The sequence below is a fragment of the Anastrepha ludens genome, chromosome 4, assembly GCF_028408465.1.
Source record: "Anastrepha ludens isolate Willacy chromosome 4, idAnaLude1.1, whole genome shotgun sequence".
NCBI classification, from domain to species: domain Eukaryota; kingdom Metazoa; phylum Arthropoda; class Insecta; order Diptera; family Tephritidae; genus Anastrepha; species Anastrepha ludens.
Window position 1 is genome coordinate 86,479,982 of NC_071500.1, and position 21,055 is coordinate 86,501,036.

The 21,055-nt window shown below is 37.7% G+C and overlaps 2 protein-coding genes across 2 annotated transcripts in view; one reads left to right on the top strand and one right to left on the bottom strand.

Annotated features, from left to right (window-relative positions):
* The first annotated feature begins 1,016 nt into the window (after window positions 1-1,016).
* Window positions 1,017-8,104, top strand: LOC128860061 (uncharacterized). The gene is made up of 6 exons (XM_054097295.1): window positions 1,017-1,197; window positions 1,263-3,707; window positions 3,766-4,053; window positions 4,114-5,574; window positions 5,643-5,696; window positions 7,861-8,104. Exons 1-6 carry the CDS (start codon window positions 1,164-1,166, stop codon window positions 8,037-8,039), a joined length of 4,461 nt encoding a protein of 1,486 aa, XP_053953270.1. The 5' UTR covers window positions 1,017-1,163; the 3' UTR covers window positions 8,040-8,104.
* A 14-nt stretch (window positions 8,105-8,118) lies between these two features.
* The window catches only part of LOC128860062 (centrosomal protein of 135 kDa), a 44,835-nt gene continuing 31,898 nt past the window's right edge, over window positions 8,119-21,055 (bottom strand). Inside the window, exons 11-17 of the mRNA XM_054097296.1 lie at window positions 11,310-11,435; window positions 10,808-10,961; window positions 9,531-9,637; window positions 9,052-9,142; window positions 8,805-8,981; window positions 8,553-8,738; window positions 8,119-8,490 (exon numbers count right to left, since the gene is read on the bottom strand). Coding sequence (XP_053953271.1) covers window positions 8,329-8,490; window positions 8,553-8,738; window positions 8,805-8,981; window positions 9,052-9,142; window positions 9,531-9,637; window positions 10,808-10,961; window positions 11,310-11,435 — 1,003 coding nt within the window. The 3' untranslated portion in view covers window positions 8,119-8,328. The remainder of the gene's footprint in view (window positions 8,491-8,552; window positions 8,739-8,804; window positions 8,982-9,051; window positions 9,143-9,530; window positions 9,638-10,807; window positions 10,962-11,309; window positions 11,436-21,055) is intronic.

The following is a 21,055-nucleotide window of genomic DNA, read 5'->3' on the forward strand; positions in this document are numbered from 1 at the left end:
GATTCCATGAATTTCAACGATGATTTCGGTTTATTTTTGATAAATTTACCAACAATTTCGAGGGAGTTTTCGGTGCTTACTGATTTTGGGCGGCCAGTATGTTCATTGTCTTTATGTCCTCACAACCATCTCTAAAACGTGTAAACTCATGAATTCTGATACGAGATAGACAATCATAGCCATAAACTTTTTTCATAAACTCAAATGTTTCGGTAAACGTTTGACCGATTTTAAAACAAAATTTGATATTAGCTCTTTGTTCGAAATCCATTTTTGTACCGATGACACAAACATACTGACACTTTAGACCCAATAACTTCGCTTTCACTGAACCGAATGTCCCCAAGTTTGCACTGGAAGTCAGCTAGGGATGTAACTTCAAACACACTAACTCATTAAAAAGATGGCGCTATCAAAAACATTTTTATGGCGCCAGTCTTGTTTATGGTGGACTTCACCTTGTATATGTATATATATAGGTATATAATTGGCGCGTACAGGGTTTTGGGTGTTTGGCCGACCTCCTGCTCCTATTTGCGGTGTGCGTCTTGATGTTATTCCACAAATGGAGGCAGATATTTTTTTGTGAGGAGCGTTTTCATGGCAGAAATACACTCGGAGGTTTGCCATTGCCTGCCGAAGTGCGATCGCTATTAGATAAAACTTTTTCTTAATTTTGGAGTTTCATCGAGATTCGAACCTATGTTCTCTCTGAATTCCGAATGGTAGTCATGCACCAACCCATTCGGCTATGGCGGCCGCTCAATTGGATACTCACCCTGTAATAATGATAAGAACTGCTTCGTTGAGGAGCTTAGCATTTTGTAATTTATCACCTACTGATTCTCTAAGTTGGGAACTCACATAGAGATGTGCTTGGATCGCTCTAGGATACGTCATCAAAATGAATGACATATAAAAAATCGGTGTTTTTCAAAAGCTACGGCAGCATTAATTTTACGATAAACTCAATTGTATATTTTCTGATGATTTTGATTCGAACAAAAATTTAAAATTTGAAGCAAATATAGTTCTTTAGTTATATTTTTATTAGAAGCAATCAATCGTCGAAATTATTGAAATAGCATACGTCTATTTATTTAATTCTTTTTCTTTGGGAATTAAAAGCGAAAATAAGAAAAATAAGTTAGTTGAATGTGTTGATGGGCTTTCGGTATCAAGATCTTAAAGATAGGGGTAAGAAATAACAGAAGCCTATAATTTTTTGTGTGCCAAATTCACTTACTTACGTCCGTGCACAGGGGAAAGCATTGAACTAGAGCGCAAGGAAAGCTTTACAACCGAACGCAGCCATAACGGATATATAAAACGTAGAAAGACCCTATTACGTGAACGATTTTCGCATCCGCATGCAAAGGAGGTGCGGAAACAACAGAAGCAGCAATCACAACGCAGTGCAGTGCTAACAACACATAGACCGGCTACCGAATCGGGTCGCAACACTACCGAAACTTTCGATAACTCGCCAGGCAGCACCGCCTTGTTAAACACCTGTCGCGATAAGTCTCACCTAGAGCGCGCAGTCAATCGCACGTCGGTGCATTTGAAGCGTTTGGCACACGAAATCGATAATGAAATTACCAAATTGAAACGTGAACGCGACAAACTAATGTCTAGAACGCGTCCGCATCCATTGATGCGTAACGCTGCCATACAAAACGATTTTCGGGTGGACGAGGCAACGACGAAACTAAGTTTGGAACAATTCAATAAGCTCTCCAACAATATCGAATTTACAATCGAAAAATTGTCGAGTCAACACAAATTCGTTTGTACTTCACCGCGTTGCGCGCGTGACGAGCAGACTTCGTGTCGGCCGCGTATGCGCACTATCGGTTTGCAGAAGAATACACAACGCAGCAGTGCTAATTGCGATAATTTAAAGCATCTGAAGGCGAAACTTGACACTGCCCTACATTGCTCGGCCACCAATCTGGAAGCCACCCTGAAGGCAAAGGGGCTGCTCGAAACGGCTCCACCCAATTGCTATGCTTTTGACTATGGCGGTACGGGTGATGGCCAGAATTCATTGAAACTTTATCACTTACAAAATTGTCGCTGCGCTGGTGGCTGCAATCAAAATGATTGCAGTTGTAAGAAAGTTTGTGAGCACTACAACAGCAGCGGCAATTACAATGGCATGTTGTGCAACAAGAATACGTATGTGGAGAAGGGCTTTACGCCGTGTAGTGAGTATAAATATTGCCGCGATGAGTATCGCTATGACTATCCTAAGCAGAATAATTGTATGGTGCCAGTGATGAATGCACCATGCACTCCTTGTGTACCATGCCAGCCATATCCGCCTTGCCAACCATGCATACCCTACCTACCGCCCTGTCCCACATACAACGAAAGTCGGTCAAGCAAGGGCAAGGCACAAGTTATCTATGGCCGGCAATTGAGTGATCTTAATACGGATGAGTTTTATCATCCCACTGGGCCTTCACGCACAAAGCGTTCACCAACCAAACATGGCAGTGCAAGGCTCTCAAACACCAAGGAGCGTTTAACGGTGGACGTACCTAAGGATGGTCGCACACAAGTCGATATTGAGAGGCATGATCGTGCGCGTAGCAAATCGCCACGAAAAAGGGAAGGCGATGAGAAAACTAAACAGCGAAACTACTACCAAACTGCTAAAGGGGCACCGCCAGATAAAGCGAAACGGCAGGTGCGGGAGCGTAATAAGTCACAACGCAAGAGTGAATCATCAGGCAGCGTGGATTCCGCGGAAGGAGCTCGCCACACGCAGAGTAAAGAAAAGTTACTCGAAATCACTTTCACAAAGGAAAGGCGTCGCAAACACTCCTCAGAGTCAGGTGATGACTGTGTACAATATGAGTTGCAAACGCCTGATCGAGAGTACTCACGAGAGACAAGACACTCTATGAAGCAGATGACAATTACGGCATATAAACCTTGTAAACCAGATGAGAATGAGACAGGCCGCTGGAAAAAGAAAAATCACAAAAGCAAAGATCAAGGTGATGACGATAAAACATGGGATGAACGTCTAAGGCAAGCGAAAGATCCACGTGATGTGGATGATTGGAATGCTGGTATTCCCACTATAACAGAAGTCTACGACGACTATCGAGTGGGTGATGCATGGACTGCCGAAGAAGACAATGTCGTCGGGCAGCCTGCAACCTCGCAATATGTTGGAGGCTATAGGCAGCTGCTTGACGCCTCACCAAGGCGAAGTTACGACATTATGCCTGTACAAAAAAACACAGTTCGCGATATTCCGCCATCTCACAGTCCACGACCTGGACAACGTTCACGCCCTGCAGAATGGCAGAATGTCGATGAGAGAGGTCGCGGATCACGAGGAGCAGATTCAAGAGATATAACAGGTAACGGCTTTGGACGAGATGGACAGCACAGAACTGGAAGCGAATATAGTCACAGTCGGCAATCGGATTCATTTAGGGCATATGGGCTTGAAGAGAAACCTGGACGCGATGGTAGTTATAGTCCCATTAAAAAGGGAGCTACGGGATATGATGAGGAGTCTAGACGTGCTTACACACCAAGTGATAAATCTAGACCAGATGCTACCGCAAGTCCAAATGGAAAACCGCGTTCACGTCGCGCGGCACCTAATCGGGACCAGGATTCTAACGTAATGGCCACACCAGATACTAAGTATACTTCAGATGGAAAACTTTATGGAGCACGTGGTAAAGTATAAAAATTAAACATCAAATAGAATCTCTTCTGATGGAAAATTTGGAATAGAGAGTGACCCCAGTCCAATAAGAATACCTCTAGCAGCACATACCAGTGATGGTCAGCAGAAAGATTTCATAAAAGCCAAGCCACAGGGAGAATACGGCGCAGAAAAAATGTACAGCGAACAAAAACGCCTCGAGCGTGACGATTCTGTGTCCGAAGAAAAACGTAGAATAGATAAAAGTGGAAAACTCGACACAGGACATATTGTATCACCAGGTACAGCGTCAGAAGTTCCGGAAATTAAAATTGAGGACCTGAATGAAAGTGATAGAAGCGCAAGAAGTGCAAAGGGTAAACCTTCTTATTGGTGGGTGCTTTTTTAATTAATTTGTTATTTTCTTTTCACCTCAGATGAAAGCCCCTTGGCTAATTTACCCGAACGCGATAAATTTGCCATTAAAGGAGAAATGGTACTAGAACCACAACAAGCATTAGAATTGAAGTATAAAGATGGCGATAAATTGCGACAAACAGAAGATCAAACAGGACCAAGTGGAAAGGTAAGTGGAGCAGCCGATAAATCTAGAAAGCCAGAAACTCATGATGCCACCGAGAGAGATGGAAGAGGACCAGAGAGCATAAAACCAACGGACAGAACCGAAAGAAGCGAACGACTTAGTAGGCCCGACACACTCGGTGAATCTTATGTGTCTGGTAGGATGGGAGAAGCAACTGATCCAGATAGATATCAACTACTAAGTCCTTTCCCCAGTCTGGAATCGCCCGCAATTTATATGAGACCGCGCACAACTAATCCAGACTATGCAACTGCTTGTCGGCCTCCTTCAGTTGACTGTCCTAGAAACGCAAGCCCACGTGTGAATTGCATCGAAAATGCTGGCGATGTGTATATGTGCCAACCACGATTATGCAACACACCAAATGGCTCTCCTCCATCATCGCCGTGTAGATGTGTTTCTCCGAAACGAAGTGGATCCGAAGTACCATACGCGAAGTTGGGCGACCAATATACGCATTCACCTGTACGCCAACTAGCTGCCACCTCTCATTTGGCTATTGCGCTGCAGCCAGATGCAGCGACTGGCAATTATATACCATGCCCATCTCCGCGAATATCTAAAAATTGCATATATCTGCGTTCGACGGGAACGCAATACTCGGACACGAACATTGGAGGACAAGAGGATCGTTGCGCCCCACAATATGCACCACTGCCTAAACAATGCCGAAAGTCCGAAGAAACAGCTAAGAGTTTATGTATGGCGCCATGTTCGAGTGTACGTGGTTCACCTCGTCAAGATTTGCATTCAAATTGTGATTCCGAAAGTCCACGAAGCAATTACAAGTTTCTATGTGATGAGGAGAATGAGGAGTACGATGGTAAAGTAAATTTCAGTAATGATCAGTGGTGCGAAATGATGGAAATCACCAATTCCGAGAAAACACGCACCATAATCGCACAACAACAACAACGAGAGCAACAACAAAAGCAATGTTCGCAGAGTACAGGCTACAAGAAATTCTTTTTGCCACGGCGGTATGAAAAGAAAGTCGTTCCTGGTCAACCATTAAGTGATTGCAACAATATGTCTCCTTGGGCAGATGGATTGCAAAATCCACCTCCGAAATCATTACAACAACAACCACGCTATCCCAACATCATGGATCGACGCACGCCACGTTTCAATGCCACAATGCCACCACATCAGGAAATGCCGGAGGAGGAAGCCAGATGTGCGCAAGAAATGCCACAATATCCACAATATATGCCACAGCCGCATGTAAAATTCTTGGAACAAAATTTACGGCAGTACGAAAATTGCGATCCCTCTTGTTATGCGCGTGCGGAAGGTGATTATTTTTAAATTAAAATGTTACATTGATGAGCTATATCGGTACCACTTTCTTACATTTCATAGAAACGAATTTTCAAAATCAAGATCGAAGTGCGATGCTTGAACAAACGCCAAGAGGTGAGAGAATTTTTTTAATTCGGTGAAAAAAGGCTTGGTTCTGAGTAACTATAAATAATTGGCGCGTACACCCATTTTGGGTGTTTGGACGAGCTCCTCCTTCTATTTGTGGCTTGCGTCTTGATGTTGTTTCACAAATGGAGGGGCCTACAGTTTCAACCCGACTCCGAACGGCACATATTTTTTTATGAGGAGCTTTTTCATGGCAGATATACACTCAGAGGTTTGCCATTGCCTGCCGAGGGGTGACCATTATTAGAAAACACTTTTTCTTAATTTTGGAGTTTCACCGAGATTCGAACTTATGATCTCTCTGAAGTCCGAATGGTAGTCACGCACCAGACACCGGCTACGGCAGACGAAATACGAACAGAAATATTGTTGGAATGAATTCGTTTTATTATGATCTGGTAGATAAAATCATGGTATTTATTTTCGGAATATGATATACGGCATATCTGCCTCACGGCTACGAGTTATGGTTCATTCGATCAGTTAAATTTTTGACTACTGTTTCCAAAAAATCTGGCCGTATGGCCTCAATGGTGGCTTGAATGTTCCAATAAACCGATTATTAGGCGCGCTGTATGGAAAGTTGCGATACATTGTTGGAACAAAATGCCTTCGATGTTTAGCTGATTCATTTTCGGAAACAAAAATTCAGTCAGCATGGCTCGATGCTCACACCGTAAGGGCAGATGCCGCTCTATGAGCTTCGCGAACAAATTTTTTTCAAAGTAAATTTCCACAATCTTACTGAATAGAAATGTGAACACATTTTGCTATTCTCAGTTGTCAAACATAGTTATCGATAGTTCTAATGCGGCTAAAAAACACCCGATACTTATAACTTCGTGAATTTTGTAGCGATCGATACATTTTTAAGATAATATAGCTCATTAAAAAAATATTATACAAAAAAGGTTTATTGCTTTAAATCGCTTTAGCACAGTCCTTAACTGGGAATCTTTGCCGATTGGACGAACACTGTTTCTCTTTTCCCATTCGCTTGTTATAGTGAACTGTATTTTCTTTTTTTTTAAGGTTTATTATTATTAAAAGTAACGTGGCAAACTGGATGACTACGTCGATTGTTCCTCGGACAATTGGTTCTACGTTACCGGAACGACCCGGATTTATATCCGGCCAAGGACTGTCACTCCAGCAGCATTCCCCGTATATGTATGGGAAATGCTGCTACGAAAACAACATGACTACGTTGATACGAGGAAGATTACCGTTAAAATATGTAAAATTACTCTTAGAAATTACCCTTTAAGAGTTAAATAAAAAATGAATGAAATTAAAAAATCGTAATTTTTATGCGAACATTTTTTCTATAATTTTCGTCGGGATTTATGTCTTAACAAAACTTTGTACTTAAACTTAGTTCGAATTTTGACGATAAATCATCATGAAAAGTCTTTGTACATGCGGGCGGGGGCCAAAGTTTACCACTCCTCAGGTGAAACGGCATACGAAATCACAACAAATGTGCCGAAATTTTATAATATACTATTTTTGGGACTTAGGGACTTTATTGCTTTTTCTCTGAAAGTGATAAAAAATACCCATAAGTGAAAGATGTGGAGGCTTAATATGCTCAAAAAATTGATTCCGAACTGGATCCTCTAAAATTAAAAAAAATCAAACAGATTTCGTTAAAGTAATGTTAAATCTGGTAATTAATCGAAGGAAAAGCTCTGAGTCTAAGTCTGAAACGCCTTCGAAAATATTCACCGGACGATATTAAATTTTTTGTGTGTATATGTATATTAAGAAAAAAATATAAAAAAAATCGATTTTTTGAAAATTTTAACTGTATATAACACCTTAATAATGTTATGTTTATGATTTGTGTGACATTTTATTGCAATAGCTGTGTACTTTGGTTAAAACAACTAAATCCGCTTTTGCACTTTTTTCTCCGTAAGGCACTAAATTGTTTGCTTTTCTCAAAATATCTAATAAATTAATCTCTCGTAGCCGCAGCTTGAGTAACTATCTTAATAAAAGTTGAATAAAATACTAAATTGTTCTATGTTAGTGCCGAATTTATTGCCTTAAAGCAAAGCCTGTTAGATGTCAGCTATGTTGTTTTGCCAAAAGTCCACAGATATGCCAAAATTTCTAAAAATACATTTATGGCTTTTATATTTCACAGATCGCTCCTGTTTCGATGCCTACCGAGAGTACGAAAATACGCGCATACCAGAATTTACAGGCTGCCCTTGCATGTTCAAAACATATCTAAACATGGTAACACTTTACTATCCAGAGTATCGGATTAGAATATGTGATAGCGATACAGCAATTGAGGATGATGAATTTACCAACTATTAGTGTCTACTTTCGTTTGTATCGCAAATATTTCTTTGCATTTGTGTACTTTTTTTACGTGTCTAAATAATGTACAAGTGTGTTACAGGTATGTCCAGGAGAGTGATTTTCACGAAATCAGCTAATAGTTTCTCCGTTTTTTATTCTTGTTCACTTTATTTTTGTACTAAGAAAGCAGAAAAAACAAAGAAAAACGTAAGACATTTAATAAAAAAAAAATTATTTAAGTGAAAAAATTAAACAAAATGAGTTTCAATATTGCCAGTCGTCGTCTGTTTGGCTATGAAGATTCTTATAACGTCTGCGCTGGGTAGCGCGGACTCTGCTCACGCGAACGCGCTTGGCGGAAACGATCATCGGTGAGATTATGACGTAGTTCTTGATTTTGGATTTGAAATTCTTTTGCCAGTGTCACCTGCTGATGATAACGTTGGCGTTCAGCGTCAAGCTCACGCTGCAGAACGAAAAGATTATCAGATTTATATGTGAAATTTTGGCGTATCTTCTTAAACTTACCAATAAATCGTCATTTTGCTGCCGCAAACGCACCAATTCCTGACTTAATTTACTGTCGACTTTGATTTGCTCCTCAAGATCGCGTCGTGTTTTACTTAACAATTCTTCAAGCGTTTCAGCGGAGACCTTCTGTCCGTTGGTGGTTTTTTCCATATCCGCGCGCAGCTTTTCATTGTCACGTTCAAGCTGAAAAAATACACAACAAAAAATAGAAAAAAGGCAATGATGAAATTCGTATCTTACATCGCATACCTTGCGCTTTATCTCATTCAGTTCTGTGAGCTCAGCATTTAATTTGTCTTTTTCAATGTCCAACTTATCGCAAAGCTCCTTACGCGCTGCTAAATCAACCTTCAGCAGACGTTGCTCATCGAAAGCTTCCTCGAGTTGACGTTCTAATTTAGCACTTTGTGCTGTTAACGCAGTTAGCTGAAAAAAGAAACCGAAATGATTAATGCTTTATATTATATTTTACGGGGATGCGTGATAGAGCGCATACCTTGTCCTCTAGTTGTTCAATATGCCCAATTCGGCAGCAAATTTCCTTCTTCAATGCATTTATCTCATCTTCTAATTCATTAATCTGGCGTCTTAAATGAAAACGGGGTTAATAGCTGTAAGTTCTTTTCTCAGTGATTTTTTTTTCTTTTAATTTCTTGAGCCATGGCTTTTCTACGTTACATGAACTGGTACATACGACTGTGTAAATCAAGATAAAAATAACTACATACTGCTAAGAAGAGGTATTCATTCAAATGCCTTTTGTAGCCAAATAGATATAAAAGCAAATAGTTAGCGTATATGCCTGGCACAGCAACAACAACATCTACGAAAGTCGGGCACGTACATACATAAATCCAAAATAGTTAATAGAGAAAAATATAGAAATTAGAAGTTGTGATCATTAAGTAAAACTTCTTGTTGAGTTAGTAGCCTATAATTAGCAATAGATAGAGAATATTTTATTTTAGAAATTACTTGTGTTCGGCAGCCTCAACTTCTAGACTTTGATTGTTGCCCTCCAATATGACCGCGTCGTGCGAAAGACTGCGGTAATGTTCAAGCATTTCTTCGCGCTCCTTTTCCTAAGCAAGTAAATTAGATAGAAAAATTAGATGTTTAAAATAATGTGAGTGCATGTATTACATAAGGTGTTAGGGGTAGTCAGAGGCCCGAAAAAATGATGATTTTCAATAAAAAATCGTGCTTGGAGAAGTCAAAAATCAACTCGACGCTCATTTGTTTTTACGATTCCTAAGGAATTGTCCACAAGGAGTTTTTGCCAATCTTTGTTTAGAAGCCATTTGAAGTTGATGTATCAGTGAATATTTTTACAATAAAAAAAATCCGAATATTGTGCGGTGTTAATATTCTTTGTTTTTGAAGTTTATGAGCAAGATAATTTCATTTCCGACTGCGCATTGATGGGTACATGCAAAAGATTGGGGTTCTTTTGATTACCCGTATTCTGCACCTTCTTGGTGTAAACTCAACTATCGCTGAACAAGAATGCCGACTTATTAAGGAAGCGCTTTAGAAAAATCCTAACAGAGCCTCAACTTTCGAATGTGGCGGGTGTCTTATTCGGGTATTGCTCTTTATTTCGGAACAATATGATGAGATGGAATCATCTATGCATCTACTCCTTAGCTGTGCTTCTTGCGCGAGATAAAATTTAGACAACTAGACTCTCCCTGTTTTTCTGTTTTTCTACGTCTGTGCATGCTGAACTTCATCATTATGGTAGCAGTTCATCATCAGAGGAAGAGAGGTGTTAGGTGAGTGGGTTTAAGAGGGCATGTGAATAGGTTGTTAATATCGTGTGGGGTACATGCTGGACATATATTGGGTATGACGGCGTCGATTCTGGATAAGTAGGAGTTTAACCTGCTACAATATTGTACGAAGAACGTTATTATGCCCAAATTACACAGGCCGCTCGAGGCAGCTGAAGCTTATCGTCTGCAATGCACTCCGTTGGCAGCATTCGGTGGTTGGAAGTTTAGGAAGGTGGTTAAAGACTCTCAATGAATGTCGTTTAATGTCTGTCTGATCCAGAAGTTTCAGTCATGCTCGGTCCTGGATCTCTTCTGTGTAGTAAAAGAGCCTTTACTATTCTTCTTTCCTGCTGCCCCTTTTGCCCCTTCAATGGTACCACAATGGACGAATTTAGACCATCTTGATGTAATGGTTGCCTTACCTAACCTAACACTGAAATTACAAAATTTAACAAAAAACAAAAAATATTTACCCACCTTATGTAACAGCAAATCCTCCGCTTTCTTTACCTCCGCCACATACTGACGCAATTGCTGCTTCAATTGTTCGATTTCAAATTCGGAATCTTTCAGTTTTTTCTTGAGCGTCAAAATCTCCGCTTGACGTTCGGCCAGTTCATTCGACAGTCGGCTAAAATAGGGCATACAAATTAAAAATCATATTACGGCACACTTTAAACTTAATACAAACATTGCTCCATGAAAATCAAGTTCACACACATACGCAAAAATGCAACAACATTAAATTTAAATAAAAAAGTGCTGAGAAAACACTTTCGGCGCCTACGACTTTTTATGCCATGCTGTGTAATTGCCCTATTTGGCGCACTATAAAAGGCTTAATGATGGCTAATTTTTTTATAATTACCTTCAAAAATGATGAAAAACTCACACTGTTACACATACAACAAGAAATACACATTCAACTTTAAGTAGATAAAAATAAGTTATTAGTGCACCAGTGGCGCATTTGATTTACCCATTTTCCGCGATGGCTTCGTCTCGGCTTATTTTCAGTGCAGCAATTTGCTGACGCAAACTTTTGCTTTCCGTGGAGGTCTCTTGCAGTTCGGCAGTACGTTCACGAGTTTTTAGAGTTAATTCGCTGAAATTAGAGAAAAGAGGTTTGTAAGAAACAAGTTTGCCGGATTATTTGCCTTATATTTGTCATTGAGTAACCAAAGACTTAAGAAACGAACGCGCAGGAATTTATGTTTACTGCTTAGCACTTGAGTGGCCCATTGCAGTAGAATACAATAAACAAAATATGAAATTAGAGATGATGAAGTTTATTTTAATTAGATATTTTAGTAATTAAGTGAGTTCTCGATGTGAGTGATTTTTTTAAAAGCTCAGTTTTGGTGCATTTGACCATACTGTATTTCAAGCATCGGTTTTTATGTCACTTTTTCCAAAAATCCTATTGTCTTTCATACTTTTTATAGCATATCTAATATTGTACTTCAATCTGTTAAGAATCTAAATATTGAAATGTAATTTGAGACAGTCGTTATTTATTTAATAGTCATATTAGTCATCTTATTTATAGTCATTATAACAGTCATCTTATCAAAATCATATTCTGTCTAAAACTTTGTACGACGGAATAGCTCTAATTTTACGGACCCTTATACTCTGAAATTGCTCTTTACTGTATTCGTTCAAGCCCAAGTTGTTAGTCCAATTGCGTAGGTCTGAGTCTGAAAAACACTTCAGTAGTATGACACTCTGCAAGTTTCTCGCAAATATTACGATACCTTGCCATAATTTAACGTGTCAAACAATCGTTTTATCAAACATCTCAGCAATAAACCAACGTGGCTATAAAATTATGACATTACACCACAATTAACAATTGGAGCAATAAAAGTAATAAGTACCACATTAATAATGAACGCAATGCAGCTCAATGGAGTTAAAGACAAAAATACCGAAAAATCGCAACCACACCATCAGCCAAAACCATTTGCAGGAAATTCATTTAAGGTAAAGTTAATTTAGCATAACAAAAGTCATTCGCGAGTCACATTGCAGTTGTGCCATTAGATGAATGAATAAAAAATAAAAAAACAAATAGTAATCTTTACAGTGTGTAATGGTGCGGAGAGGTGTAGTGAAAATATACTTGTGTGTGTGTGTACAAGATTCACATTATTTTATTTTTATTACAAGTAAATGGTTCACGAAAATTACACCGCACCCGCAAAAAAATACTGCTTATGTACGAAAAGGTCAAATAGAAATAAAAGAAAAAAATAGAAAATATGTACAAAAAATGTGTTCAATCGTGACAAAGGGGCGCAGCAGCTGCTAAGCTGAACGGGTGTTGGGAAATCGTTGTTGAACGATTTTAGCGCTTGTTAAAGACACCGATACGCTTATTGAGGTGGAAGGAAGAGATTGGATTTCTAAAACAATTGAAACCACGAAAAAGATTAAAGAAGGCGATGATGAATGCTAAAAAGCATAATAAAAGCAATATACGGGTATATTGAATGAATATTTCAGATGTGAAAATTAGGAGATTTAAAAACATTGAAGAAAAATATATTTCATTAAAAATTATAAAAATAAAATCATAAATTTTATTACAACTTCAAATTAGTGTAAAAACTTAAGGAACGAGCTTTTGGATTTCAATGCACAATTTGGATGTATAGTAATGTAATTTCATTCCACAACTACAAAGTAATATTTTTATACATTTTTCTAAATATTTATAATGACTAAAACTCAAATAAAACTGCGAATAAAAAATTTGTGATACAAGGCAATACGAAACTCTTCGATGAATACTGCGCATATGCTGAAGTGGAATCTGGAACATGCCGTTCTCATTTCAATCGTTCAAGCTTTACTTATCCAAGCAATTTTTGAATAAAATTTTTATGGAAAAGATTTATTAAACTAATGCACAGATTAAAAGAGTAAAGGTTTGGCGAAAACAGATCTTATATGCACAGGAGCAATTTGTCAATTATTTCTCGATTCGACTACTTATAAGTGACTCAGGGGCTCTGCCGTAAACACAAAGAGAACTATTTTGTTTAAATTGGTTCAATTGCTTGCTTACACGGACGACATAGACATAATTGCGTCCTCACTGCCGAGTTTGGAAGAAGCCTTCGCAAGTATTGAGAGAGCAGCAAATGTATGGGTTTAGAAATAAACGAAGCCAAAACTAAAGCGGATTCTGTCAGAAACAATGTCGGTCAAACACTAAAAATCGGTGACTATGGTTTCGAAGTAGTGAAAGAGTTTAAATACCCTGGGGTAATCATTAATCATGACAACAAAATTTCTGCCGATTTCGGCCACATAATCCTTATGGCCAACCGCTGCTATTTTTCGCTGTGTCAACACCTAAAGAGTCACCTCCTAGACATAAAAACAAAGAGTTCACTGTTTCGCTCAATTATAAGTTCCATCTTGCAATATGGTCGTGAAACGAGGACACTCAAAGATGCAGATAAACAGAAGCTACTGATTTTCGAGAGGAGATAAAGGCGAGTGGCGGAAACGCTACAATTATGAACTCGAAAAACTATATGCGCACCCATCTGTGATAACCACAATCATGAGATTGAGATGGGCAGGTCACATATTGCGGGCTAACACGGATTACCCACCTCAACAAATACTCTTCGGTAAATGCCACAGACAGAGAATAAGGCGTCGCCCGCCGCTTAGATGGATAGACGGCGTAGAAGAAGACGCAGGCTTCTTGGGATTTCGGGCATGGAGGACACATGCACGAAACCGAGACAACTGGAGGCATATGCTGCAGCAAGCAAAGATCCGACCAGGGATGTCCAGCTAACAATGATGATGACTTATAAGCAAAACTTTTCACACCGAAAAAGTATCGCCGGAATCAAAATACGGACAGGAAAGTCATTCAAAGAAAACTGTGGCGTTTATTCAAAACTTCAATCATTCTTTAACTAAAAAATAGGAAAACAAAGCGTTCTATAAATTGTTCGAAATTGTTCAAAATTATACCTCACTAAAAATTCACTAAGAATGAAAATTGAACCTTTTTGCCTGACTGCTGTTTGTATTTTATAAAAGAGAAAATAGCCATTGCGGGGAACCCTAGAATACGTCGATTTTCAATCTTGGTACTTCTCTTTTATGAAGCCATGCCAATTTAGTCGAGTTTCAATCCTTGTACGAGTACTTCTCCTTTAATAAGGCAAGCAGATTTAGTCAAGTTTCAATCCTGGTACTCCTCTTTTATTTAGTCCTCTATCTATCCGGTCATCCTAATACTTACATGTAAATGACATTAATAAAAATTTGCAATACCATATACGAAAAAAAATAATTTTTTTATGGGTTGTGCTCAATTTCCGTAGCAAGTACTCACTTCACTCATTAAATCCATCAAATGCACACTCACTTCGCCATACGTCATTTGCGGTGGACAATGACGATTATCACTTTCTATGGAGATAATTTGCATATAGACACTTACATACCATAACTTAACTATGTACTTTTGTATATGTATATTAGGGTGTCCCAAAAAAATTAAAGTGTTTTTTTTTTTAACGTATACCCTCTTATTTTGTTTGAATGGTCTCAAAACATCTAAAAATAAAGTTTCGTCTATTTAGAATCACGGCAACCCGTGCCGAGTTGCGCGGAAACCTAACGGTACTTGTATAGTACGGCGCGCGCGAACTGTCGGATTGATTGCGTGTAATTACTTGTTTGTTTTATTAGTAATCGCGGGTTTTTCGTGTAGTCAACATGTCAGTGGAGTTACGAAGTTCCAAAAAGGAGATATTTTTAATAGGGGACGTAAAACATCAAATTACCGGTTCTAAACTTCCCTCTAACGGGCAAGTACTGGCAGTTTTGTTCTATAATATTCGTGAAGTGAACTTAAGTGTCAATGAAAGTGCAAATCTCACAATTCGTGAGTGTATTATTTATTGGGAAAAGGCACGTATACCGACCAGATCAATATCTAACTGTGTTAAGAAACTAGTTAACTTATACCAAGTTTGGAGAGAATCGCAAAAAAATGCGAAAAAAACTCAAGAAGTGTTTGAACAGCGTCGACAGGAGTTTGTTTCAAACTTAAACAATTTGTTTGACATCGCACATGCCAATGCTCTTCAATCGATTAAAATAAATGAAGATAAGATCTTCTTGCAGCGCCAAAGAGAACCAGGTCGGCCCGGTCACTTAGCCGGAGTGGACAAAAAACTAACAAAAAAAGAGGAAAGGACGCGCCTTAGAATCATCGAGGAGGAAAAGCGACGTGCTAAAAATTTTTCATCCTTAGCACCATCAACATCAACTTGCGAACCACCACTAGAAAAGTCATCTTCTGATTCTGAAATAATAGAATTGGAAGAAAATAGGCCCAGCGCAAGGGAAGCCTCCTCTCAGCCCGATAAAACTTCTATGGGGAAAAATATCCCAAATACTCCCAAGTTAGTTGCCGGATTAGACAGGTGTCAGTTAAGTGTGAGGGATTCTGTCTTTATAATTGAATGCGAAAAGAACGGGCTGAAGCTATAAAAATTGATTTTCAAAACAAGGTCCCGGACACGGTAACTGTCCACTGGGGCGGAAAACTGTTGCCAGCTGTAGATTCACGTAAAAGTAAAGAAGAACGCCTACCGGTAGTTATTACCTACGATAATAAAGAACAAATTATTGCTGTTCCTAAATTGGATAGCTCGACAGGAAGGGAACAGGCAGACGCAGTTTGGGATGCTGCTTCTAACACAGGCCGCATAAATGGAGCATGTGTGCTTCTCGAACAAAAACTGGGTTGAGAAGTGCTTATTTTTGCTTGTCGTCGTCACGTTTGCGAATTAGTACTTAAAGGCATGTTTGAAGCGAAAATCAGTAAAGTAACTACAAGCCCAGGCATCCCATTATTGAAGAAATTCCGAGAAAACTGGAAAAATATCGATCCCGAGAAAAAACAAAGCTGTATAGAAAAGCTATCTTGTTTTAATGTTTCGGAAATTGACAAGCTGCTAGAATTCTACAAAACTGAATTAACCAAAGAAATCGTTAGAGATGACTATCGCGAATTAATTGAGCTTTCAATTATATTTCTTGGCGGAGATTCAGAGAAGAAATATAAGATTCGCCCTCCAGGTGCTATGCACCAGGCTCGATGGATGGCGAGAGCCATTTATTCATTAAAAATATCGTTACTTAGCTCTCAATTCAGAATTTCAAACAAGGATAAGGCAGCTCTGTTGGACGTATGTCTGTTCATCGTGACATCCTACGTAAAACCCTGGCTCCAATGTATTTTAGCAGTAAAGGCGCCGTATCAGGATTTGTGTTTTTTGAAGGCCATGAAAAATTACGAAACAATAGACAAAAGCATTTCAAAAGCAGCTTTGGAGAAGTTTTGCCAGCATTTGTGGTATTTGACAGATGAAGTATCTATTCTGGCTTTATTTGATTATGATGACGATCTAGAAACTAAAGTAAAAATGATTGCTAACTTAACTAGAGAAAACCCAACAGCCCACAATAAACGTTACATTGCATCCAAAGAAGAACTCTGTAGCCCATTTTTTGGTACGTTATTTAAGTTTTGATTTTGTTCTATGACTAAGTTTGCTAATAGGTATAATTGATAACTGATCTATCTGTTTTAATTTCAGAGAGAAGCATTGATGACTTCGTCTCTGTCAAAAGCAAATTCTTGTTTAATCGACTCCAGATTGCCGACAGTTTTCTGAACAAGTGCCCCTCTTCGTGGTCAAATGATGATTCTTTTCTACAGGCTAAAAAGAAGCTGCTAGGACTGAAAGCAGTTAATGATACGGCAGAAAGAGCGGTTAAGTTAATGCAAGAGTTCCATGGTTTGATCACTGTTCAAGAGGAGCAAAAACAATTTTTATTACGTTGCGTACAAGAACACAGACAGGTATATCCCGACTGTAAAAAGCAAACTTTGAAAAGAAAATTCGATGATTGATGTCCCTTTTATAATAAAAAGAAAATAAATACGAAATATGTGTTTTATTTTTATTTATTTAATTAATCTAAAAATTCAATTAAACCTTTCTCTATTGTGAGCCTATAGCTTTCATACTAACTTTTAAACTTAAAGTTTGACTTCAAGTCGGCACGGGTTAATGACATCCGATCTCAATAATATTTTATATTTAAGTTTTTAGAGTCAAATGGAAAAAAATAAAGGGTATGCGTATTGAAATTCCGAAAAAAAAAATTCCCCCTTGTAGCCTGGGACACCCTAATGTATATGTATGTGTAAACTACATATATAATAAGCATATTGACCGCTTAATTTTTATTTTATACATTCCTTTTATGAAATCTACCTACGAACATCTGTGGATAGGTATTTCGATTTGCTTAACCTCTTTGTGACCGTTTAGCAGCAACGGCGTATAATACTTTGTACCTTGAATTGTGTCAAAGACATTGTTTACCATTACCGATTCAGAGTTTACGTGTTCCTTTTTTCTATTTTGATTCACCAGTATTTTGAATCGAGGAGCAACGTACGAGTACTCACACTTTTCATAACCTCTGCGTGTTGTGGTTCATTTTTAAATTTTGGCAATCCGAATGACAGGTTAAACTAAAACCGGAAACTGAACTTTTGCTATGCGTGGTAATTATTTTAATTGCTTATGTTTATATTTTTATACCAAAATATATCGCTGGCGGCATTTGAGTTCAAGTACGTGAGTACAAATTTAATTATTTATAAATGTATTTTATAAATAAAATAATATGTAATTCAAATGAAGTGTTCAATTTACTTAGTATTAGCCAGACTTTATCCATGAAGTAGGCGTAATGTTTTCCCCAAATATGTGCACGTACATTCATACATACATATGTAGGTATAGCAAGACAGAGTAGGGGGTCAAGAGTGGTAGTGGTTGATGTTGAACAGGGAAGTTTAAAAGATCTTGTATGTCTAAAAGGTATAACCGCCTATGCTCCATATGTACGGTCGTGATCAGATATATAGTGCACCGAAAGTTCGAAATGAAAAATTTATATATTTTAGTTTAAACAATTGAGGAAAGATGAAAAATCAAAAAACAAAACAAAACAAAAAAAAAAAATTTGTATATCAGAAACTTTTTTTTTTTATTTGAAAATTGGAAAAGTAATGAATTACAATCACAATGAATTAAAAAGCATTAGCGACTAGGCCATCAGCTTATATCAGAAATTATTTCGATGTCATCAGAGAAACTTCTCAATCAGAAAAGATGGAAATTAAAAAAACAAAAAAGAAAAAAAAAAAAAATTTTTTTTATCAGCAATTATTTCGATGTCGTCAGAGAAACCTTTTAAGGAGAAATGATGGAAATTAAAAATAAATAAAAATAAAAAATAAAACAAATTAACATTAAAATTTTATTATCATTTATTAATACCTATTAATACTAACAATAAGGTCTCGACTCTTAACCTAGTACCTACAGTTTCTTTAAGAAGGTTAAGGTTGTTATGGGGCGTCAAATATGCGTCACAGGGTTGGAAGGTCAATTCTTCTGAGACGTGACGAATTGACGGTATGCAACAGCGACAGAGCCAATGGATTTGCGTGGTATCTCAGCCTTTGGTAGTACCTAGTTTTGTTGGATTACTGCTCTTTCTGCTGCCACTAATGGAACATTTAGGTCCCGATGGATATTTTCATTGGTTATGTACCACAGCACTCCAGTAACCATTAAAATAAATGGCACAGTTTAGGATTAAGGTAAAGAAAAACACTTTTTTTTCTCAGTTTTTTGCGTGTGTACCATTCCATTGAAAAACCAAGATATTTTATTACAGCTCCGAGGTGCTCTGGCATGCTCTCCATAAGGTGTTTGCAGCACTTTTAAGCACGCGTCAAAAATATAAGCACCCATACATTTTGCCGGCCGCCGTAGCCGAATGGGTTGGTGCGTGACTACCATTAGGAATTCAGAGAGTACGTAGGTTCGAATCTCCGTGAAACACCGGAAATGACAAAAAATGTTTTTTTTAAAGCGGTCGCCCCAAAAGTCTGAGTGTATTTCTGCCAGTGTATAACTGCGGTTCGGAATCGGCTTAAAACTGTGGGTTCCTCCATTTGTGGAACAACATCAAGACGCACGCCACAAATAGAAAGAGCGCAGCTAAACACCACCAAAAAGGGTGTAAGCGCCAATTATAATTATTATATATATATATATTGACATGTTTTGACTATTTATTTTTTAATTTAAATTATTTTTTGTAAAAATATAGTTCACTCTAAAGGGTTTTCCAATAACAGGTGTTATTTTGAATAGGATTGCGCTATCGAGAGATGATTAACGATTTTTTATGGCCGGAATTGGGTGCTATTGATCTGGACAACGTTTATTTTCAACAAGACGGCGCTACGTGCCACACAAACAACGAAACCATTGATCTTTTACGGGAAGAGTTTCCGGGCCGTGTAATCTCTCTAAGACGTGATCACAATTGGCCACCGAGACCTTGAGATTTAACGCCTTGTAACTTTTTTCTTTGGGGCCACGTGAAAGAGAAGGTCTACGCCAACAGCCCAGGGTCGATTCAAGACTTCAAAGATGGAGTTCGTGAGGCTATCGAGGACATAGGGCAGCCACTTTGCAATTCGGTTATGGAAAATTTCATGAAAAGGATATTGTCCTGTAAGCGTGGTCGTGGTGGCCATTTGCCTGATGTTATTTTCTACTATTAACAGCATACCTTCCTTCTTGTTAATAGCTTTTTCTTTGAATATCAAAATAACATCTCTTATTGGAAAACCCTTATAATAAAGCCCAAATTAATCAAAGTTTCAAACTTTGTACAAGATTTATAAAAATTCCACAAATTTTCATAAACATTTTTAAATTTTTATCAAAATAAAAAAAAAAAACCGGATACAAAGCTTTATAGCCCATAAAAATGTATCATAGTGAAATGCAAATTTGAAGTGACTCCAAACTCTTGTTGCATTTTGATAATTTTTTCCCCTGACAATGCGCAACCCATTTTTTCCATGAAACAAATTCAAGAAAATTTTTTATATGGTTTTTATATGGAGAAGAAAGAAAAAAAAGTTTTTTAAATCAACCGCATTTTCCGGCAACTTTAAACTTGCGCTTTATTATATTCAAATTTAATGGGTTATAAAATTGCGTACCCAAATTTGTTTAAGCTCTGACTAAGAATTTAAATACAAATTTATCCGATTTTTCTAACTTTTTATTGGTTTTTGTTAGATAAGAAGCTATACCTTTATAAAAAAAATGAGAAAAAAACAAATGTTTAATTAAAAAAAATTTTAAAAGTAAAATTAAAAAAATAAATAAATTTAAAAACGAAATTAAAAAAAAAATTTAAATAAAAAAAAAAAATTTTAAATAAAAAAAATTGTAAGCTTAAACAATTAAATGCGGAAATCGGAGATTTATTACTAAGATTAGTTTTGCTCATATGAGTAGCGCTGCACAATATTTATGAGAGTTTTCGGTACAACCTGTATGTATGACTGTTAACCGGGTGATCAACCAATCACTAAAAAGTGGCCAAACATATCACATCAATTAGCAAAATAAGTAAATCGGAGTTTCACTTAAAACATCTTAAATGATCGAGGTCACGGTTGAAACCAAAAATACCTGTATATTCAAGGACAATACGTAATAACACAACTTTTAATTAAGTGGAAAAAGTCTCAACAGTCACAGCAAAAAGAAAAAACATCACCAG

Excerpts from the sequence above, each read along its gene's own strand:
- LOC128860061 (XM_054097295.1), top strand. The coding sequence starts at position 1,164 with ATGGGCTTTCGGTATCAAGATCTTAAAGATAGGG. Across the intron at positions 5,575-5,642 it reads TTGTTATGCGCGTGCGGAAG|AAACGAATTTTCAAAATCAA; the intron begins GTGATTATTTTT and ends TACATTTCATAG. Across the intron at positions 5,697-7,860 it reads GCTTGAACAAACGCCAAGAG|ATCGCTCCTGTTTCGATGCC; the intron begins GTGAGAGAATTT and ends TATATTTCACAG.